General features: G+C 37.3%; 1 protein-coding gene across 1 annotated transcript in view; it reads left to right on the top strand.

Moving 5' to 3' along the window:
• Positions 1–25,125, top strand: part of LOC122811932 (ABC transporter G family member 9-like) — a 338,279-nt gene that overhangs the window by 129,185 nt on the left and 183,969 nt on the right. The window contains exon 3 of the mRNA XM_044084109.1: positions 283–452. Within this exon, the coding sequence (XP_043940044.1) occupies positions 283–452 (170 nt within the window). The remainder of the gene's footprint in view (positions 1–282; positions 453–25,125) is intronic.

Genomic DNA, 25,125 nt, shown 5'->3' with positions numbered 1-25,125 from the left:
GTGTATGTGGTAACTTATGTCTGACATGGACATTAACAACCAAGTTATATTTATATGTTAAAAGTGAAAGACAGATAACACATGAGATTAAGGTCATCACTTAATTGAAGAGAAAATGGAGTTGTACAAAGTAGTAAAATGTGAATGCACTACCAGCTATGTCCCACAGCAATGCATTATTTCCTTCCAAATGTTAAGAAATTAACATTACTTATTTAAGCTTTTTTGCACTGATTAACCTAAATCTTCTTTGTGTACTCATGACTACATCTGTTTCATTAGGTTCTGGAAAGACAACCCTGATCAGTGTGTTGTCCGGGCGCCTGCAACCCAAGTCTGGCTTACTAACCCTAGATGGAATGACTATCACCAAGACTCTACGTCGGAAGATGTGTTATGTCATGCAGCAGGATATTTTCTTCCCCAACCTAACCCTACAGGACACCCTCATGGTAAATAGCTTACTACAGAACAACCAAGCTTTTTTTCTTTTACTTTTGTTTTTTCGTTGCATTTCATTAATATATTGCTTAAACAGACACTGCAGTATTTTCATATTGCTCTATATTTTTGTCTGTTTGACAGCAAATAAACTCACATGTCAACTGTGTGCATCCTATGAGCTACGGCCTAGTTACATGACTTGTACAGAGTCATACAGTATGCAGGCATAAACTGGGGGAAGAAAACTCTGTTTGCATTATATAGTCTGATATAATCATTACTGTCAGTCAAAATGGCCCAGTTACTGTAGCCATGTCAATACTGGACCACTAAGGAAAAAAGTTAAGCTGTAATAGTAAAAAACAAAAAACAGAAATATGTTCAGAAAACATTTATTCAGGGAGAGGCATCTGATAAACAAATCTGCGGTGAGCCTTTGGCAAACAATCAAAGCATCCAAACTCAAAATTCAAATTCACAGTTACAAGAGAGCTTAAACCTGTACAATATTACCAAGCAAATAAGAAAATAAAGCAATAAAATACATATGTAAATAATGTGAGTAGATATATAAAATAAAGTATTATATGTAATAAATCAAATTAAAATAAATTATATAAATTAAGAAGCTAAATATATAAATATAAAAGTTGTGTTATCTTTACAACTGAAGTACATTTAAAGTAAACAAAACAAATCACATAGTTTGCTGCCATCACCTTGGGTCCAAGGAAGAAGGAAAGAAGCAGGATCTTATGATAAGATGTTCAAAAAATTGAAGAATAATATTCTCCATATGTACAAATGACAAGATAGCATGTGTCATGGACCATTACATTTCTTGTGTCAGTACACAAAATCTGAATGAACCACTTAATTCATTTAACATTTGGCTAAGTATCAAACCCACAGATTTTAACTGATAGGCTCAAAAGTAATAAACTTAGTCTAATTCCAGTCACTAGTTCATTATTTTTCACAGATTCATAGCTTCATAATTAGTTACAAATAGGCAAATAACTCAGGAGACTGCTTTTAGGAATCAAGTCCAATTTCCTGATTGCTTCAAAGCACTGTCTGGCTAAATGGCTTGATCAGCGTCACTCAGTAAGCAAGTGAAAGCTGAGGGAATCAAACTCTGGACTGTAGGAAACAGTGGTGGATTAAGTGTACCTTGGACTGTCTTCAAACCAAGACCCCGCCACCACATGTTAGGAGCATAAATAAATGCATGTATTATTTTGTATTCATCTTCCTGATTATTTAAATTATATTTTTTGTTTAATACAGCAACATTTGTTAGAGTGTGTTTTAAATTTGCAGTTTTGAACATTTTTTCAGTAAGTAGTGAAACAAAATGTATTAACTGATACTGACATATGTACCCATTTCAGAACATTTCCACCATAAAATGTCACTCAAACTGCTGTCATTATAATCCACCAATAACTGCACTCATCAATTATGGCCACTTTAGCAACAATGAACACATCACGTGATAATTGTGACAAAAATGGACACAGTAAAGTATTCTAATTTCCTCTACAGAAATCTTGCAAAGACCGAGTAATAACTTTTTAAATTTAGCAACTAAGCAGAATCAGTTGATTTTATCCACAGACATCGAGCAAACCCAGCAATTATAGTTACATTACTGACTGCATTCTTCTCAGATATCTGTGTCAAAAACAAAATAACAATAATGACCAAATTAATAGATTTCAAATTTGGTTCACACAAACATAGTAGCCAAAATATTCCAATTTAATCCACACACTGTCTTTATCTGGTTAACTGACTTGCTCATGGTCATACAGTGGGCAAATGAGGGCTGAGGGAATTAGACCCTGTACCACAAAAACTACAGCTAACTGCCTTACCCTTCTGTACAAACTGGCAGACAACAGAAGAAAAGAGGAGGATTCAAACCCCATACCACTGGGAAAGGCAACAGCAGCATTAGCTCACTATGCTGAGTATAATAGTGGGATACAGAAACCAAGTATTTATACAGACACATACAGATGTGACCATAAATAACAGTTTGCTCAAAGTCACACAGTAGGCAGCTGGAGATGAAGGGTTTCAAACACTGCACTTTTGAATGCAGGAAGCAGAGCATTAATATTCTAGAGCTTTAAGTGCCAGATAAATTTGAAATCACTTAAAACATTAACAGAGCAATAAGTGCTGCATGGACATGTATTTTCTGAACAATACAAACTATGAAACTGTAGTGATGGCAATACTAACTAACAGTAATCCTCATCTATTTACCAAAAAAAAATAATTTAACAAAGGACATAAATATGAGGCAAAAATCAGATATGATGTGAAAATTTTGAGAGATAACAGCAGGGTACTCCAATTCATTTAAAAATTTAAAAGGACAACAGGTTTAAATCAGCATGCATTTTGTGGACCACCAAAACTATGAAACACTGAGAAACTCTAATGACTAGCATTAGTAACGGACTGTAAACCTCAGTGATGTTTAACCTTCAGTAATTTATCAGAAAATGAAGACATTTAAAAATGTTTGGCAGTTGGTGGAGAGGATTAAGGCCGTATGGCAGTTGGTGGAGAGGATTCCTGTAGTCAGTGATGCAGAGTTTGAGCTTTTCTTCCTCCATTTGCCGATTGTGTGACTCTGAACAATTCACTTAAAAAGACAGTGTTTCTAATATAAAACACAAATCTGTTTTAATCTCTGGTAGAAGGTCTCACATACACATACATACACACACACACACACAGGATTAAGGCCGTATGGTCTTAATGAGCTGCTTCCTGTAGTCAGTGATGCAGAGTTTGAGCTTTTCTTCCTCCATTTGCCGATTGTGTGACACACACACACATTCACATACACACACACACACACACACACACACACACACACTGTTTACACACTGGTAGAAGGTCTCACATACACATACATACACACACACACACACACACACACACACACACACACACACACACACACACACACACACACACACACATCCACCTTTCATACTTGAACAGCCCAATAATGTCATTAATCCCAATAGAGCTTTCCAATAAATTGAATCACTTGCAGTGTGAATTTATATGAACCCACACAGATCAGCCATCTGATATAACAGTGTCTGTGCACTCATTTTCATGCTGGCTACCTGCTGAAATGAACTGCTTCTGTGAAGTGGAACCTGCTGTTACAACTGCTACTGGCTGTATTGTGGGAACCTTCTGCTACTTCTTCTGCTGCACATTGGACCATAAAAGCTGGAGAGACTTTATTTCTACTTTTATTCTGATGGTTGTGCTATAGGTGTGAATGACGTAAATTGCTTTGTGGCTGACCATGACTGAAGCTGTAGGCCTTGGACAGCCACCTGTTTTTCCCTTATTATAATCTACCACTTATAGAAAATAGCTGAATTTAAGCTCTTCTGGTTACTTGAAAATCAGTCAAGAACATCTGTTCTGTCCAGGTATACTCAGCCACAAAGGTGAACTTTCAATAATGAAATACTGATTTTTTTTAATTTCTTTAAGTCTTTTGGGTTTCTAATACCATGACGGGAGTGGACCCCATTCATATTCAAAGTATGATTAAAGTTCATGAAATTAGTATTGTTTCAATCTTTGATATTAGCCAGAAGTGCTTTTTGAAGAACCTGCAATGTACCCAGTAATGACTCCTGCAATTTGTTTTGAGTTACATGTATCAGTAACATATCTAAGTATGATTGTAAGCTATTTTTTATAAGACCTCCTGCTCCTACTACTATTGGAACTGTCTGGGTATACTTCTTCCACATTGCCCTTGTTTCTGCCTGCAAATCCTGGTGTTTTATGACTTTGTGTTTCTGTGTACATAAGACACTGCAGTCACTGGGTGTGGCAATTTCAATGATCAATGCTACTTTTGTCTTCTTTTCATGGACCACTATATCTGGTTTTCTAGCACCTGTCTAATGGGTCATCCCATGTGATGTAAACTTCCTCATTTTCTCTGATGCTTTGTGACTCATTTTTTCCAGTGTTTCCCAATGTTTTCACAATCCCCATTGCAACAGTCTTGCCACATTATTAGGTCTTTCAGTATACAGTCCTTCTCCCTTAGTATACCACAATCAGCAGCAAGATTTATGACTGTTTCCAATTCTGTTTTATAAAACATGCATTTGTCTGTTTCTCCCACATGTTCAATGGACTTTGTAAACCAACATGTACATAGTCCGCTATCTTGGGCCGCCCAATATTAGCCTTTCATCTTTTGGTTTAAATTCACCTCTCCTTAACCATTCCTACATTCGATCCTGATCAGCATGAGGTTGTTCCAAGAGTTGTCTATACTTGCAACTGTATTTATGCATTTTCCACATTTCCTGCCTTCTCATCTGATGCTTTCTTCTGTTTTTTTTTGTTTTTTTGGTACATTCAGTTGCTTCCTGATTTTTATCTACTTCTGGTTTGATTTCCATTCCCACTTGACACTGATGTGCTTCTGATAAACTAAGCAGGGAAGTTATCTTAGACTTATTCTCCGCATGTTTCAAAACTTTCACTGTGTTTGGGTCTTGTGAGGTCAGCAGCTATGTATGCAGTCCCATGATTGCAGATCTCTATATGTAAGAAATTTCAAGGAGGTATGCATTGATTTTTATAAATCATTTCATGTGCATGAAGCATCTTTCTTGTTTTCCTGTCCAACCTATCCAACACCTTTTGGGGCCAGTCAATCACTCCAAAACTGTAAGTTAGGACATGAAGAACAAATTGGTTTATAGCTTGGACTTTGTTCCTAGATGTTAACACTGTTTTCAGTATTAAGTCTTCTAAAATATTCATTGCTAAGTTTTATTTGCATTTTTCATGTTTAATTGTTGATCCTTCATTAGTTCCCAAATATTTATACACTCCCTCGTGTTGAAGTTCTTTTATATCACATTCCTGTGCCAAACTGATGTTTTCTTGGTGCTGCAGCTTTCCTGTTTTAAAGGTTGCTTTTGCACATTTATCAAGACCAAATGACATTCTTAAATAATCTGAACAAGATGTTCTTCATCTCACATTGCTGCAGTCATTTTGACCACTTGCAGTTGTGCTTTCAGTTCCTACTCTGATGATATATACAGTTTTAAATCATATACAAAAAGAAGATGAGACGTCTTTACACTTTGTTGTTTTCTGGGAGCCAAATTGTACCCATGACCTAATCTGTTAAGTAGTCAATTTAATGGGTTAAGGGTAAGACAAAAATGCATCAATGACAGAAAGTCACCCTGGAATATCCCCCTTTGAATTTTTATCCCTTGAATAATAATTTTTCCTTTATCATGGCTTAACTGCAAAGTGGTTTGCCACTGTTTGATGGTAATGTAATTGATCAGTGTAGGGTGTATCTTATACATTTTTAAACACTCTTTTATCCATGAATGTGGGATACTGTCAAATGCTTTTTGTAGTCTACCCATGCCATACTTAGATTCTTCCCCTTTTTACAGTTCTCCATTATTACTTTATTTGACAATAAATTATTCTTCGTTCCATATGACTTTATTTTATTACCCTTTCGTTCTATTGCCATGATTGGCTTTTCTTTTAAATGACTATGAACTCTGTTGGCATCAATTTCAGTGTATAGTTTATACATTGTCAGAAAGCAAGTTATTGGTCTATAGTTTTTAGGATAGCATGCAGGTTCACTTTTAAGTAGGAGTGTTGTTTTTCCTATAGTTAACCAGGCTGGTGTCTGTTTGGGATATGTATATAAATAGTTCTTACTCATGGCTAAATCGTCATGTAAAGAAGTTAATACTTTTAACCAGAAGAAAACCTGGGATTTTCCATTTAGGAACTTTTCTTAACTTTGTTTCAATCTCTCCGGCTGTTACTTCATCCCATTTCATATCATGTACATTTGAACTTCTTATTCTTTTCTTTTATTTCTTCTATCCATTTAGCGTCTTTGTTATATTCCACAGGATCTTCATAGATATTTCTCCAAAATGTATCTATTTCTTATTTTTTTGGTGGTATTTCAATTTATTTTGCCTTCTTTCTCAATTCTCTATAAAACTTTTTTGGGTCATCAATAAATTGCATATTTTGTACTTTTTTTATATTTATCTGCATATCTTCTAAGTTTTTCTGCCTGTGCTGATATTTGTAGTTTATTATTTGTGATAATGCATGACAGATCCTGATTGCTCTGATACACTGCATTTCTTTTATCACATCTATATTTCTGAGTACAGTGGAGAGCTGATTATCCAAAGTAATTGGGACCTAGGGTAGTTCGGATAATCAAACTGTTCAGATAATCAAACATATAATTGAACCAGAAAAAAACTACTAAAACTGTTTTTGATTAACATTAAACAAGAAAAATACAACTCATTTACAGTAAGTTCAAAACTGTACAGTATATTATTGTAGTACAAGCTCATGATTTTTCAGCCTGAAAACTTTGGAAAGCTGTGTTCAGATAATTGACATTTCAGATAATCGACGTTCGGATAATTGTCTCTCTACTGTAGTTTTGCTGATCTGTTCCCTCTTCTATACTCTTCTAACAGTGACACTTCTTGTTTTAATTGCTTTATAGTTTTCTCTGCTCAATATTCCATGATGGCATTCGATTTTTCCCCTTCCTTCCCCTTACTACTCAGTGTTTTTGTGGTAAGAATTTAATTTAGCTGCGCAATAATATACCCTATTTACTTATATTATATCAAATGAATCTCTATGGACAGTCCTAATTACTGTGTTCATTTGTTTTATCAAACTTCTAACTTGTGGGGTTTTATTGACTTTCTGTAGTCTATTTCTCATTGGTCTTAATATGTCTGTCCATTTCTATTAAATCAAGCAACTCTTCTCTTAGATCATCAAACTGAAGAGCAGTTGTTAAACAACAATGACTAGATAATGAAATACTAACCAAGCCTCCACAAAGATCTACAGCCAAACTGAAAACCATCAAAATGATATATTGGCTCTGAATGTATTACCAGTGGAAATTGAATGAGTGTACAAACTCTACTTGTGTTTTGTTTATTTCAGGACTCTGAAGAAATAATTGTCATCTACATTGCAGAAGCTGGTCTCATAATTGCAGTGCATGTTAGTCCTTTTGATGTTGGACAATATCATCCACATGGTAGTTCTATCCCACCAGCATGTTCTGTTTATTGTTAGCATGTCCAACAGCTCTAGATCACTAGAGACGCAGTCCCGTAATCCTCTTTGTGAGGTATTTTTGGGGCCTTTCCAGCTGTTGCAGATGTCTTGTGAGGTACATTTCAAAAGGGGCGTTGTACTCAATAATGGGTCTAATGAGAGCAGAGTAAAGGGGAACAATGACCTCTTTTTTCCTGGATGAGAACCCTTTCATGATGAGGTGTGCCACATAGAAGGATTTCCTGACTACTGTGGCGATGTTATTGTCAAAGGAGAGACTACTGATCACTTGAGTCCCAAGGTCTCTTATCACACCATCGGCATTAAGTGGACTGCCACTTATGTGGTAGTTCATGGGTGCTGAGTTTTTACCAAGGGGATGACAATGCACTTTTTGGCATTGAGCTTGAGGCCATGGCTCTGACACCAGGCATCAGTCTCAGTGAGGTCCTTCTATAGGATGTCCATGTCATTTAGGGACTCACCTATGGCACCTAATTTGCAGTCTTCTTAAAAATTCATCAGCCAGAGGTCCTCTGTGTTAGCCTGTACTTCAGATAAGTAGATACCAAATAGGAGAGGACCCAAGGCTGAACCTTGTGGTACTCCACTTGTCACAGGTTTGAAGTCAGATTTGGAGTCTGCAACTTTTACAGTGTGGGTTCTGTCAGTGAGACAGTTAGCAACCCATCTTGTGACACATGGATTTATACCCAGTTTAGTGAGTTTATATATGATACTAAAATGGGGGATGGTGTGGAAAGAAGATAAGCTGTGTGAACTGTCTTACCCTCATCTACAGCTTTGATGATTGTTTCAAAGAAGTCGATCAGGTAAAGGAGGCATGATCTGATCTACACAAACCCAAACTGGGTGGGATCCAGAGTTTGGAGGTTACCAATGTCTTTGTTTATGAGTTCCATGATGATACGTTCCATGGCCTTGCAAACCAGGCTCATCAGGCTAATAGGGCAATAGTTCCCAGGGTCCGTGGTGACTCCCCCTTTGTGTAGTGGTATAACTGTTGCTGTGTGCCATTCAATGGGTACAAAGCCTGATGTGAGGCTGTGATTGAACATGGTGCTTAGGTGGGGGGTCAGTTTGTTCTGAAGTTTGTGTAGAATTCAGCCTGGGATGTTGTCCAGTCCCATGGACGCTGTGTTCATGGCTTTGGAGAGTGCAGTTTTTACCTTCTCAGTTGTGATTGCAGGAGCACTGCATTCTTCCTGTATGTATATGGGCCGTTTAGGGGGTGGATGGGGAAAGTTGGCACTGAACATATCAGCCAGGATGTTGGCGATATCAGTTGGTTCCATAATTTTCATGACATTGTGCTGTAACTCAGAGCATATCTGGATGTTGCTGCTGAGATTCTTGACATAGCTATATAATGCTTTGTGGCTGTCCTTAGAGTCAGTGTCAATCTTGTTTTCATAGCTGGCTTTGGAGGATTTTATGAGGGATCTCAGCTTCTTACTGAGGCTGACTAGGGAGCTCCTCCACTCATGGGATTTTACTTTCTTTTGCAACAGTTTCTTCCTTCTGTTGTAGAGTCTGTTTCTAGCAGGGGACCACCAGATTGGCTTCTTTTTTTTTTTTTGAGGATAGCATCTTGGTTCTGCTAGAGATAGCACGATCCATGCACTTGTGTAAGTGCATATAGAGTGCATTTGTATAAGATTTGGCAGTCATAACTGTAGTGTCCATCTGCATGGGTGTCATGAAGTTCACCACTTCTGTCTTAAGAAGTATGAAGTTGGCTTTGGATAAACGTTTTACTGTGGTTTCCTTAATGATGGATGGGGGCAGGATGTGGATATCTATGGTGATTAGCTTATGGTCAGATCTGACCAATGAGGAGTTGACTTCAGGTGTGAAATACCAGTCACTCATGTTGGTAATGACTAGGTCTAGGATATTATTGCCCCTGGTGGATGTGTGGATAAGTTGATCCAGGGCATTGGAGTTATGGATTCTAGAAAACGTTGAGTGAAGGAGTTGGTACATGAGTAGTTTTCCCAGTTAATGGTGGGGTAGTTGAAATAGCCCATTATTAGGGTGCTTTGTTGAACCCTAATATTTTCCAGTATATCAAGAAAAGAGGAGTGGGGATCCTGGAGCATGGTGGGGATCTGTAGCATGTTACAATATAGATTGCAGTTTTGCCCAGAGTTAGTTGCACTTGGATAATTTTGAATGCATTATGTTGGGCAACTAGCCCGGAGATGAGGATATCCTTAATGAATATGGACACTCCTCCACCCTTATAGGTTCATAGGTTCATAGGTTCATACTAGGCTATCTGCCCTAGGGCATTTATAAGCCTAGCCAGCCTTAGGATGAGAATACTATACCCATTAGTTTGCTGTGCCTCTGTCCAGCAGTGACACAGAGATGATTCCCGGGGTAAACCTACGATCTCCCATCCACTCGTCAAGATTTTTCTTGAACCGAGTCAGTGAGGGGCTCTTCCTCACATGGACTGGGATTCTGTTCCATAGTGTAGGGAATCTCTGGGTGATGAATCTGTCCCCAAGCCGTCCTATTTATATCCGTGTTGAGGTTTAAGTCTCTTGCTCGTGGCTCTGGTGGATTTGGATTTTTGAGGTGGAGCATGTCCATTAATTCCGGTTGGACATGGCCTTGTATGTCAGGCACAGATCACCTCTGAGCATGAATAGAGCTGGAGTTTCTTCAGTCGGGCATCATTATGATATGTTTGAGCCCCTTTATCCTTTTGGTGAGGAACTTTTGGGGTCTTTCCAACTGCTGCAGGTGTCGGGTAAGGTACATTCGATGGGGGCGTTTTTACTCAATCATTGGTCTGATAAGTGAAGAGTACAGGGGTACAATGACCTCTCCTGATCTGGATGTTGGTGATCTGGTCCTGGTTAGATGGCCAAAAGGTATGATATGAGTTATATCCTGGTAATGCAGGGGTGCTCTCTGGAGCCTTGAACCAGGTTTCAGTCACTGCACATATATCGATGTTCTCTATTTTAAGGAGTGCCTTGAGTGAGTGCATTTTGAGGTTTAAACTTCTAGCATTGAGTAGCATTACCCTCAGTTTTTTTTTTTTTTGCCTTTATCTGTTATGGTGGTAGGTTTGTCATTTGAACCTTACCTAAAAAAGGCACTATAGGGGTGGCAAGAGCCTTAGCCAGTATCCAGAATCCCAGGGGTGACAGGTGCAGGCCATCTCTGACAAAGCATCATGGCCTGTCGCCCATGTCATCCCAGGCAGACCGATACTGGATCCCCTTGGAATGACACCAGAAGCTTAGCCAATTGCTGAAGTCAATCATTTTGTCCTTGTAATGCAGTATCATTCTGGGCGAAGGTAGGGTGATACTCAGGGCTAGGGTCATACCTGCCTGGATTATAAGATTGGAGAGCTCCTCCATGTCTCTTTTCATGTAGTCCAGGGAGGTACATCTCAGGTCGTTCATACCAACATGGACAATGACTAAATCATATTTGTACTTGTTGTGGAGTGACCTGAGTGCATGGGTTATGTGGCAGATCCTAGCACCTGACAGGCAGCTGGAGTGACCTGAGTGCATGGGTTATGTGGCGGATCCTAGCACCTGACAGGCAGCTAACAATAACCTTCTCCTTTTCTATTCTGGTGAGTGGAACATCAGTGTGCCTGACTATAGAGTCACCTATGACTAATGTGTTAGGCATGCTGTTTTGCCTTATGGGCTGTTGTTGAGTGGCACACTGGATCTGTGTGTTGTGTCTTTTGGGTTGTGTTGAGGGGTGGAGGTTGCTTGCGTTTCTGCTTTGGAGGTTTCTGTTTGGGCAGATTCTTATTGAGAGCCTCCAAGAATGTTTTTGTGTATCTATGCGTGGGTTTTGGTGGTGTAGATATAGTGGGACTATGTGAGTGTGGTGTGGTGCAAGTGATTACCATCTCCTCTTGACTGAGAAGTTCAGTCTTGGGTTGAGAGAGCTTTGCCTCCAGTTTGGCAAGATAAATGCACCTCTTGTGGGTTGTAGTGTTGGGTTGTAGGAGGAGAGGATTGTCAGTGTACATGAGGCAATTACTACATTGCCCCAAGATGCCCAGAGTCATCAGGTAGACAGGAGAGAACACCAGGAGCTGTCCCTTGGACATGCCTGGATAATCACTTTTTCCTCTAGACAAGTGAGGGAAGTAAGCACTACAACTGTTTACTCGAAGTAACTTGAGGAAGATAAGTACAAAAACGGTTAACCACTAGGAAATGAGAAAGGTTGAGTGCTTAAGTAATTTGTAGCTTATTTAGTGCTTACAACAGATCTGAACCAGTGCTGAACTTGGAAAAGCAGATTCAAGTGCTAAAAACTGAGAAACTAGCTAGTTCTAAGGGAAAAACCGAAGAGCAGACTTTATGGTACCGGGAATAGTTTAATCCTACCTAATCAGCACTGCACGGTGTGCAAAACCACTCAAACACTGATTTTTAAGCAGAAATATGAAAGGGATAGAAATAGCCCAAAACGGCCAATAAATCTACAGTTTCTGAGCTGAAACCACTCCTCCAGCGACAGATAGGCTGTTCCAAAGCTCACCACTCTCTATTTCAGAGAAGCTTCCCTCTATCCTAGAAAGGTCTGGGCAACACAGGACTTACAAAACAGCCCAGAATTCAGCAAACTCTGAAAACCGGACTTTACTAGATCTAGAAAGACAGGAAACAAGTAGAGGGGTAGGATCTTTTTTTTTTCAAAGTTAAAGCAAATTCAGCAATAAAAACACTTTTAACATAGAAAATAGGTTATTGCACTTGATTGTCTAGCCCTTTACAGTTAAACAGATGAAAAACACTTAAAAATTATACTTTAAAGTGCAAACAGTATTTGGTTTCAAAAACCGTACAGATAAGTAGCAAGGTTAATAAAAAGGGGTCAGAATAATGCAGCTAGCAAAAACAAGCAATAAAAAGCAAAACAGAGCTATGTAATCCACTCAAAGTCTCCTTTTCTCTCTCTGCTGCTGTAGGACTCTGCAGGACACCCAGACAGGCTCTTGCTGAGGTAATACAAGCGCAAAAACTGTGCAAACGTATTTTTAAGCATAAAGATGAAAGGGATAGAAATAGCCCAAAACAGCCAATAAAACTACAGTTTCTGAGCTGAAACCACTCCTCCAGTGACCAATAGGTTGTTCCAAAGCTCACCACTCTCACTGATGAACAGAGAAGCTTCCCTCTATCCTAGAAAGCTCGGGGCAACACAGGAACTTACAAAACAGCCCAGAATTCAGCAAACTCTGAAAACCAGACTTTACTAGATCTAGAAGGTGGAAAATGAGTAGAGGGATAGGATTTTTTTTTTCAAAGTTTTAACAAATTCAGCAATACAAATACTTTTATCACAGAAAATAGGCTATCCCACTTGAGTATGTAGCCCTTTACAGTTAAAGAGGTGAAAAACACTTAAAAAAATGATACTTTAAAGTGCAAACAGTATTTGGTTTCAAAAAACAGTACAGATAAGTATCAAGGTTAATAAAAAGGCAGTTGGAACAATGCGGCTAGCAAAAACAAGGAATACAAAGCAAAACAGAGGTACTTAATCCACTCAAAGTATCCTTTTCTCTCTCTGCTGCTGTTGGACTCTGCAGGACACCCAGACAGGCTCTTATGATGAATAATAAAACTGCCCTGCACATTCAAAGTAAAGCAGGCATCACCCCTCCCCACTACTCATTGTAGTCCTCCACTGCAATATAGTACAGTACTTTGTATGTTGTCTTGTGCAAATCCATTGCAGATCTTAAAATAAACTTTTAGAATATGCAAAGGTGGATAATCCCAAGCAGACTACAGCCGATGTTCCAAAAATAAAGTGCCCAATGCATAAACACAGACACACACACACAAATCATGTCTAACTACTGCTATTTCTAGACCTACCTTACACCCTTCACTCTTTAACTCACATTAATACTGATATTGGGATATCCGGTCCTGCAGTATCAACTACTTATATATTATAGCTATATAGTAAATTCTGCCAGACCAATCATAGCTGAAGTTGTAAAGTAAATACTACAAAGTAAGCAAGTGCATATACCAGATTAAATAGTCCAGTGCATAAACGTCTAATGAAAAAGTGATATCCACCCCTTGCTTAGTACCCAACGCAGCACCCATAATATGAATAGTGACACTGGGCATGACAGATATCACACTATCCCCTATTTATACTCAGAAGAACTGAGTGGTAGGGCCTGCTGAACTAACAGCTGTCATTCTAAAGTAAAGTGCACAGTGAATATGCTCAAGATCAATGTAAGGTGCTTGATGCATCAATTCACAATAAAGAAGAACCCTCCTTCCATCTATTGGAATGACCACCAGTAATACCATTCACCCTTCACACTGCCCAATCAATCCTCCAGTATCAAATATTTATATTTTGGGATAGCTAAGATGCAGATATAGCTTAGCTGAACATAACCACAGCTCTAAGGTAAGGTGTAAAACATGCTGACACAAAAAATGTCCACACACAGAGCATGCCACCTCCACTCTTGCATCATTAAGCCTTCACATTTTGTACATATTTGGGGCAGCCAAATGAAACACCTTCCCCAGTCACCAAATGACCATTAAAATGTGTCAGCCATCACCTTTCACACCTCCTCCCAACCCACCCCTACTTAACCTCTCAACTTGATGCAAGAAAGTTAGATGAGAATTGAAATGTCAAGCAAGGGCCAAGATCCAAAAGCTTGCCTACCAGATGTCATTACTACCTGTCTCCAAATTCCAGATCTTGTGCGAAATATCACAAGCTACTGCTATTTGTGATATTTTCTTTTAATGATTTCCATTGCTCATCTATTCTTTCTGACAACCATGTAATGATTCATTTCTGTTCAGTGTTTGCCTAAATTTTAATGTAGCAGTACTATAATTCCAAATTAAGTCAACACATTTAAAGATAGAACCATCAGACAAGGTCTTAAAAGCAGTAATTAGTTTTTTCTATACTGTAATTTAGAGAGAATAGACCTCTGAATCCTTTTCACTTTTAACACTATATCCTTTTTTTTGTTTTTGGGGGGGTTTTTTTGCAATCATAGGGTGTTGCCATATTTCAATTTTGACCTCCAAAGGCTTAAAACAGATGCAGGGTAACAACTGGGTTTCTAGATTTTCATTATTGCATGCATGCAATTGCTTTGAACCTGTATTTGCTCATCTCATTCAGATCAGAACCGGGCATTAACTTTCTGTCCACAGTACCCCTAGGTCCTTAAATCTATGTATCCTTCCTAATTCCTTATCACCAGTCTTATAAGAACCTCCCATATTTATAGTATGAAACATCATTAAATGTGCTATGCTAGCCTTGATGAACAAGTTTTTATAATAGGCCCAGGGGTTTACATAACTCATATCTGCCAGTAGGCTTTTGACATGTTTAGAATTTGTAATTATTGTCAACTTTTTGTATCATCTGTGTAAATGTTGATAATATATTTCCATGGCTTTGCATATGAGACTAGTCACACTTAGAGGTCTGTAGTTCCCAGGGTCTGCTAATGCCCTGCTCTTGTGTAGAGAGATGACCATTGCAGTTCTCTATTCATGTGGCACAAATACTGTCTGGAGACTATGGTTAAACAGTGACTCCAGTGGTTCCAATAGGTCATGCTTCAGGCTATTGAGGAGGCATGCTGGGATATTATTGGGGCCCATCGATGCAATGTTTTTGGCCTTAGAGAGTGCAGCTGGGACCTGCTCCTTAGTGATAGTTGGGGGGGTGGGGGTTGTTTGATGGTATTTCCTGGGGACCAGCCAGGGGTAGAGAGAGGGTAAAATTGGAGTTGAATTTGTCAACCAGAAGATTTGCTGTATCCTCCAGCTCCTTGTTGGCAACTACATTTACAATCAGTTGTACACTCTGTTATGTGCTGCTGTTGAGATTTGGACATAGCTGAAGAAAGCCTAGTTGTTGTTGAACTTTGCATGTGAGGCTATATTTATCTCAAATTCATATTTAAAGGACTTAATTTGCCATCTTAGTTGTTTGTTTAGATTGATGAGAGCATTTTCATTATGCTGGGCCTAGCACTTGTTAATCTTGGCTATGACTTTTCTTCTTTTGTTGTACAACCCATTTATGTTTGGACTCCAACAGGGTGTTTTTTTTTTTTTTTTTTTTTGAGTTAGTTTTGGGCTTATTTCTAGTAGGCATAGCTGTCTCCATGCATTTATTGTCATGATTATATAGGATTTCTGGGAAGAATTCTGCATAAACAGCTGTGTTCTCAGGGCTTGAAATTTTGACATGTTATCACTTAGTAGTAGGAACTTTGCATTAGAATAGTTCCTAAATATTACAGGGTTAGCCAGGAACACAGCATTTATTTTTATTTCAAAGAAGATAGCTTTGTGGTCTGACCTTACTAGAAAGGGCGCAGCATTCTCTTATGTTTGTGAGTACCAGTTTGAGTATGTTTATATCTCTAGTGACCAAATGAACTATCTGGTTTAAGATGTTTGTGTTTACAAAGTCAAGGAATCTCTGTGCCTGTAAGTCTGTGGTCATGTAGGAATCATAGTTCAAAATGTGGCAGTTAAGTCACCCATGAAGATGGTACTAGAATTGCAGTTCTAGTATTCTTAATGTAAAATACACTTTAGTTAGGCAAAAGTAAAAAGGCACCAGAAACAAATCAAACAACTAGCTACAACAAGTAATTACAGGGCGATTCTAAGGCAGGCAAGCCAAGAATGAGGAACATACACATTAAAGCGATTTCGAAGTACAATAGCAGCAGCTAGACCAAGGAAAAGCAAATATACTTTACAGTGATGAAATGCAGAAAAAAAAACAATAAAGTAATTTGAAACTACAGCAGCAGTCTTCAGAAATCACTTACAAAAAATACAATATTTAAATTTAAATATTTATCATACCCTGGATTGCACCAGATGCTGAGAACAGAGGAGAGGACATCAAGTGTTTGAGCTCTGTAGCACTGAGCTAAGAGCTGAGCAAATGCACTGCATTTATAGACTCAAAAAATTGAGCACACCAACTAAAAAGTCCTCTGCCCAATAAAACAATCTCACTTTAATCATGTCTGTGTGTTTCCCAACTCAGGCAGACCAGGCTACTGTTCTATTGCCACAAGAACTGCAGTCCAGGTTGTCCTAATGTAAAAACACACTTCAGTTAGCCAAAAGTGAAAAGGTATCAGATATATATATATATATATATATATATATATATATATATATATATATATATATATATATGTGTGTGTGTGTGTGTGTTAAATATAGATGTACATGGTTTACTTTGAAAATGTAGAATGACAGGTTCAGCAACAACTGGAATTTTGAAAGTCATTTGAAAGCATTCCGTATTGCTGACCATCAAGACTGCGGGCATCCCTTGTATGAATACACTATGCATTTCTACATACGTTTTCAGCTTTAATGCTAGATATTGCGGAACAGTGCAGATCAGGAAATATACCCTTTTCCTCACTGCAGTGCGATCTTGGAGTTGAAATATGTAATCTGTGGGCACATCCCCCCACATGGGAGGTGCATGGGGGCTTGCTCCCCTGCAAAATAGTTATGTCACATGATGTTCCATGTTGGACTGCAGTCTACGAATGTCGAGAAAGGTCAAATTCACAACAGGAAGTGTGTTTGCAACATTCTGACCTTTTCGACATTCCGATTTGAATATGTGAGTCAATCTTTGTGGTGGGAATTTATTTTGATGTTCGACTATTTGATAGTAAACCGATATATATATATATATATATATATATATATATATATGTATATATATATATATATATATATATATATATATATATATATATAGGTTCATAGGTGTGTACTAGGCTAATGACCCTGGAGTCTTCACAAACCTAGCCCATATGATTACCCGACATTGTGCCACCCGATCTTAGTTCCCATTTCCTCTGTCGAGTAGAGCCACTGGAGTGATCCCCAGGGTGAATTTTCTATTTTCCATCCACTCATCAAGGATTCTCTTGAAGAGGGCCAATGAGGTGCTCTGTTTGACATGTATGGGAAGTCTATTCCATAGTAGAAAGAAAATTGTATAATACAATAAAGAAATAAATAGTAACAGACATTCATAACGGTAAAAAGACTAGAACAGAATAAATTGGTCAAGTGGGAGACAAGACCAATATTCTTGTATAATAATGCTTCTAGAAGACAGTTCTTATAGTAGTACCAGGTAGTGACATTGTATACAATAAGAGTGCAATTACAATACTTAGTCTTATATACAGGTAGCATAGCAAACTGAAGACTTAAAATCTGATAGATATTAACAGTGAGAAGGAAAAAAAAACAACATACATATGCAATTAAAATTTTAAAATCAGCTAGTTCCATGGTTTGGGCTACCCATGCCTAGTACATGTACAAGTCCAAGAATTGGTGAGGTGGGCTTTAATGTGATGCCACTCTAATTCACTTAAAAAGTTAATAGAACAACATGTTTTGTTTAAACATGTATTTTTGAACAATAAGAACAGTAATAAGAAACTCTAATTTTTTGACAGTATTCACTGACTGCAATTCTCAGTGATTTACCAGAAAATCGTAAATGTTATAAGGGACAGGGCAAAAAAAAAGCAAAATGAGGGATGATCAGCAAAATCAAGGACATCTGAGAGCTAGGGTATTTGGTGTTATTTCTTACAATATAGGGATGCCTACAATGTTTGTAGACAGCTTTGCATTGCTGTCAGTATAGCAGCTCACAGGAAGTGCTCCAACATTTTTGTCCATAGGGCATTGTCAGCTCATGTTTCATTTTCTTTCAAGTTTTTGTCTTTACTCCATCAATGTCAACTGCTTTTTCAATATGTAAATTAACCATATACTCAAGTAGCAATTTTGTGTTAATAGACACTATGTGTGTTAGACATGTTTGCTCCAAGGCAAACTTATCGTTATCAATCTTGTCTTAAAAATTCTGGCAAAGATTTTTGGTATACAAATTTATTATGTCTATTACTACTATGCCCTTCATTTAGTGTTTTTGATATACGTATTCCTTTCTGGTGGTATAAATATAACTTTAAAAATGTATTCTGGTACTATTTGTGTTAGTAGGAAGCACTGGTTTGAATTTATTGTTGTCAGAAATTTTTATTCACTTTGATAAATTAAAGAGATTCCCTATAATTATCAGAAAACAGATTTGTCACCTTATCAATGATTGCACTTGACTAAATAAAAGTCAATTAAAAAGTGATACTGATGGTCTGAAACTATCTGCCTAACAACTATTTGTAGCCAAACTAATTAAGAGTGTGAAATAACTTGCAATGGCTTTCAACTGTTCATTTCATCAAATATTTACACAATAGTGTGTAACACAGAAACAGTAGTCATGCACGTAAAAACACTATGTTGAGTTTAGCTTAATGGGTGGGGGTAGCAATTTAAACATGGCACATTTTCCATATAAAATTATACTGCAATGTAAGTTACGACCTCTTAAAATCTGTCTTTGATATTCAGCTGACTGATAAAACTGTAACAGCAATGACAAACACAAAGGAAGTTTTACATAACAGATTGTTATTTTTTATTACACCCATCTTATGCACAGTAACCACAGGGTGTGTTAATACAACTCTATAAAACAGTGGTAAGACCTAATACTGTGTATTGTACATCAGCCAGCACTTATAATGCAACCCAAATAAAAGCACTTGAAAGAATCCAGAGGTTTTATACAAAGCAAATGACTGGTTTAAAAAGTTAAGTTATGGTCAAAGGTTAGAGAAATTGTCCTTGTACAGAATTTACATCTTATATTGCTCTACAAACATCTGAGTAAAGAAGATTTGCTGCTGATCTTGGTATTGAAATAAATCACTTTCCAGGGTAACTGGGGATAAACATTTAGGTGGTTACCTGGTCTGCCCAAGTTGTAAATCCCACAGAAAGGCTTTAAGTAAGCTTGTTCCATTGGCCAGACAGCTATTTGGTGTGTTTAGTCAGTTTTTTTTTTACTCTGTAAATTTGGTGCATTTGTGCGGGTCTTGGCTCTTTTCTACAGAGCTCACAGACACTTGGCCATTCTTGCCTGTGCTCTCAGAGTGTTTGTCTTGCATCTTGTGCCACTCAGAGTAAAATAAGTACTTTAAATTGAAATATTGCACTTATCTAAGTCATTTAAGAGAGCTGCTGCTGTGTATTCAAATTATTTTTGTATTCTTTCAAATGATCTTGCTGCTGGTTTGACTGTTTTGAAATCATCTTAAACTGTGCCTTCATCATTGTTGGCTTGTCTGACATAAAATCACCTTATAAGTTGTTTGATTTGTTCCTGTTAGCTTTTCATGTTTGTCTAACTGCTGTGTGATTCTACATGAAGAAGACTTGGGACACTTTTCTAGTGACAGCAGAAGTTAGCCTGGCCTGTTGGAAATGGAAGTCATACTGGAAGACTTTAAATGAGCTTGTTTCATTGGCCAGAGGGAGAAATCTTTTAGAATGCATCATATGGATCTGTGTCATAAGCACTGAAGTACCACTATGCATTGTAAACCCATCTTAAGGGGTAATTTCACAATCACTATGCAAAATCCCTATTTCCTGCATTTAATCATCTTTTGAGACAGAAATGTGCAAGGTTACTGCAGTTTTTTTTTCAAATAAGGCCCATGGGAGGAATTTAGCAAATTTTAATTTAAAATGTGGGATATTAGAAAGGGCTATTTATTTGTGGCCCTCAAATGTTTTACACCTCTGACTTCTCTATATTAAAACTAAAATCATGACTTTCAGTATTACAGAGCGAGAACAGTGAACAGCGATGTTTTAATATCACTTAACCTTTCCACAACCTTTGTCCACCTAGCAGAAATCATGGCTTTCATTATTGGAAACAGGACAGTGATTTTCTGATATCCACATATCAGAACTCAATCCTTTCATTATAGTAGTGAGGACAATGATTTTTATTGTCACTTAACTTTTCTCTGTTCTGTGTTCACATACCAGAAACCGTGTCTTTCATTACTGCAGAGAGAGCAGCGAGTTATTTAACCTTTTCCACATATTGCGTCCAGTTGATAGAAATAATCTTTTTCATTATAGTTGAAAGGGAAATAACATATTACCTAACCTTTCCCTCACTCTACATCCACCTGAAGGAAACAATTTTAATTATTGAAGAGAATGTTATGATTTTTAATATAATTTAAACTTTTCTCCACTCTGTTTTCACCTGACAGAAATCATAGTTTTCATTATTACAGAGAGAAGAACCTTTTTTTAATATTGTCTAACCTTTGTTTTTAATTATGTGCTCATTTGTTACCAAACACCTGGGTGTGTAATGGGTTCAGTTTACAAATAAGTAACTTCCTCAACAATCCTTATAAACAGGATGCTCCTGCTATGTGTTTGGCTTTTTGCTCTAGATTCATTAGTGAAATAAATGGCTCAAGGGAACACCCCAGCTCATAGCTCTGGGAGTGGTTTGCAGGAAAAAAATGTCATCCATCCCCTTTCCTGGTCGTTTCTGTCTCATAGCCAGGAGAGAGTTCAACCCAGATCTGAGGATCACTTCACTTTGTTGAAAAACTTGCTTCATCAAAAGTCCCAGTTATTTAGAACTACTATCTTTTCCACTGTTGCTGTGACCCTGAAATTGGTTTTGAGGGGCAGGGCATTTGGGAGGGAGTGCAGTCCTCCACTGAAAATATTTGCCATGGAGTCACAGCAATGGTAAAAACAATAGCAGTCACAATCAGTCAGGACTTTCACTGTTCAGGTTTCTGGAAACATTTGTAGTCGTCCTGCAAAATTGTGCAGTAACCTCTTGCACTTTTTGTTAATACAAAATGTTTGCACATTAAACACAGAATCATGATTTTGGTAGTTATTAATGTTTCGGTAGAAAACTTCTTAAATGCTCATCTTATGGGATCTATCTATATCATGAAGTCTGTGAAGCCCTATAGCTGATGTTTTGTAAATGTGGTTTAAGATGTGGAACGCTAGTAAAATGGTAAGGAAATAATCACAAAATTAAAAGCAAACTTATAACTTTATCAGCTAGCAATATTTGTGAGCAAAATCTTTAGAACAGCTAATTAATGGCTGTACGTGTGAAGGGTCTTTGTGTTTCATCTTAATAGGTGACATCATAATAACTATGCAAAGATATGTTTCCTGTACAACTGAAATCACCATTTAGCATACAAATGTACAAAGAAAATGTTTCAAACATGTTTATGAGTCTGCATTTATTTTTAGTGATAATTTTATCTTAATTTTGCCTAACAATACATTTTTACACTTTACTTTGCCTCTGAAGAGCCTCTATCTTTGTACACCTCCAACTTCCCAAATTCTTTTTCTTTGCCTGTTGTCCATAACCTCCTCCTGAGTTCATGTACAGTGTTTATTGTCCAAGTTTACGTACAAATCACCTCCAGAATTCAAGTTCATTGTTTGGCATCCAGGATTAGCCCTTTCCTGTGCCCCCAGATTCATGTTGACTACTTTTATTTCAGGGTCAACACCTCCCTCCCAACACATACATTTCCTGTTTATAGGGCCAATGTTTGTTATCCAGGCCAAATAACTGAACTACCTCTGAAATTCTTTAATTTCAGCCTCAGTACCTCTTGTCCTGGGCAAACCTCTCCACTCATTAATAAATCTGCAACAGAAGCCAAACACCTAGAAAAAACATTTTATAAATGGCGTGGGGGATCATCATTTAAAGGGTACCACAGTGATTAGTGTTAGTGCTTCACAAATCTAGGGTATAATTTTTTTTTGTGATGTCTATTTAAACTATCTGTTTCGATGTTTACCCTCTGTATATATTGAAGTTTCTTATGAGTACTTTGATTTTATTTTCTCTTCCAAAGCCATCTGTTTAACTGATTACTCTAAATTATCTGTGCATATACATTTTGCATTTAACCTTGCCCTTGCTGTAATTGTCATGACTGTAACAGCTTAGAAAGATCATCAATTGTCAGGCAGCAGCATACTCCTTCTATTTAGAGATCTTGATATTGAGTTAACCAGATACAAACCATCTGCTATTATCATATTTCTTTCTTAAAACCGATTCCCTCGTCATATTACTGCACCTCTGATTTAGCTCAGCAACCAATAAACAGTACCTGTTTGAGCTAATAATTACAAATACCCCTCACAGGATGCATAATATTGCCATGCTTCCTGACTCTGTAAGCAACCACTGCTCTATTGGAATATCATCATTTGGTTCGCACAAACCTATACCTAAAATAATTCAAGCCGGTTACTTTGCTGAGTGTGAGGAGTTTAACAATATAGTACTCCATTCACTTAGAAGGTTTCTCTCTCAGTAACAAAAGATTCAAAGGTAATAACTGCCCTTGGATCACATTAGCCATGAGAAAAGCCACTAAGTTATCCTTTATCACCATTATTGTTTGCTCTTTCAATGGAACCTTTTGCTACATATATCAAAAACAAGCAAAATATAAAAGGCTTTCAAATTAATAAGGACTATTGTCCTAGGATACAATTATTTGCTGATGATATGTTGTTAATGTTGGGTGACATTGATGGTTCTTTGGATGATGTTATAAATACCTTAAGCAAGTTTGAAAGAATCCCTTTGGTATATTGCCTATACGGAGTAAACCCTCCCACCAACAAAGCCAAGTACAGAAATGTAAAGTAAAACAAATATGGTAGGAGCGACACACAGTAGATCCACCAAAAGTTCATCTAATGTCCCCAGAACTTCAGTAGTCCAATTGTACCAGCGATAGAATACTGTAGCGGAAAAAACAATGACTCGTTCAGTTCAAGGACGATTTTTATTAAAACAATAAACAAATGCAGGTTAGCGCTTTCACCATACGGCTTCCTCAGACCTATTAAAATTCTATAACTCATCCAGTTTCAATCTGAAAACTGGCGGGAAAAACATTCTCTCTTAAAGTGCCAACTCTAAAAATATCAACTCTAATGCAAAAGCATATAAACATCTTCATAATTACATGCTTTTAAATATATAACTTTATCTAATACATATTAAAAGTATGCTTAAAACCTATTAATAAAACCTATTCACATACATTCATATTAAAATATATAGTTATGTGGAAAAACATGTGTATGTATATAAGATGACAAAATATATATCTATAAATCTAGAGTATATACGTCTAAGCACTCATATAAATATTAATAACTATCCTAATGAACAATCCATTCAGGATAAAAGTATATAATAGAAATGCATGAGCATAATAGTCTACTTTTACTAATTCTAGCCTAAAATATTAGGCTCTCAACCTCCTTGATTTAAGAAAAGGTATAATTGGGACCTTACCATTAAGACCTGGATGTGAGTCAGACCTTAATCTCATGATCCATATAGTTTCTCTAGTTTCGGTGTATGTCCTAATGTCAGCCCCTCTTATTCCTGTATGACCTTTCTCAATTATCCTGAATCTAAAAGTATGAGATTCATCATTCTCTGCCACATGCTTGGCTAGGCATTAACCTTAGAGGCTATCCTAATATTATACATATGCTCACGCATCCTATCTCTTAAACACCTATTGGTTTTCCCTATATAAAACATGTTACAGGTTTCATAGTAGGCTAAGTAGACCACATCTGTGGACATACAATCCCCACAAACCCTGAATGTATAAGACCTCAAATTAATAGGATGTATAAAGGTAGGATCAGAATCAATTAAATGGCAAAAATTACAGTGACCACATGGTAACGTACCATAGGGTAACCCCATTTCTCCTTCTGATATACCTCTGGGATAGCATAGCAGCCTCTTTAAATTCTTTTTATTTTTATAAATAAACCTTGGGGCTATACCCACAATTTCCTTAACTTCTGGGTCTACTGATAAAATATCCCAATGTGTTCTAATAACATCCTTGATTAGGCCTACATCTTTAGTATAAAATATTGGACATACCACTTTGTCATATTTCACTCTTCCTGAAGCTGACCTATGCCTGGAATTACTAGTATTATCCGTATTACTGGAGAAATAGGGAGCTGTTGCTCCATGTCTCAATATATCTATGCCTACCACTCCACTATCTATATCACTAACACTATAGCCACGTGCCATAAATCTCTCACATAAATCGCCCATCTCATTTCTAAACCCTAAGTCAGTGGGGTTGTATCTGGACATTCTCATTACTTGTCCCCTAACAATATTATTATAAACGTATCCTGGATGCATACTATGGCGATGTAATAAGATATTTTTATGACATGGCTTCCTATAAAGCCCTGTGTTTATCAGACCATTGTCTAACTTCTCAACATAGATGTCTAAAAATGGTATCTTCACCATGGAGGATTCAAAACTAAACTTGAGGTACTCAGTAAAAGAATTCATCTCATCAACAAATAATTTCAGGTCATTCAATGACCCTTTCCATAATAGGAAAAGGTCATCTACAAAACATCTGTAAAAGGGCACTGATCTCAT

This window comes from Protopterus annectens, chromosome 9.part0 (assembly GCF_019279795.1).
Source record: "Protopterus annectens isolate FY-2018-M chromosome 9.part0, PAN1.0, whole genome shotgun sequence".
Lineage (NCBI taxonomy): Eukaryota > Metazoa > Chordata > Ceratodontiformes > Protopteridae > Protopterus > Protopterus annectens.
Note: the sequence above shows the minus strand (reverse complement) of the source record. Positions and strands in the feature narration are given on the sequence as shown.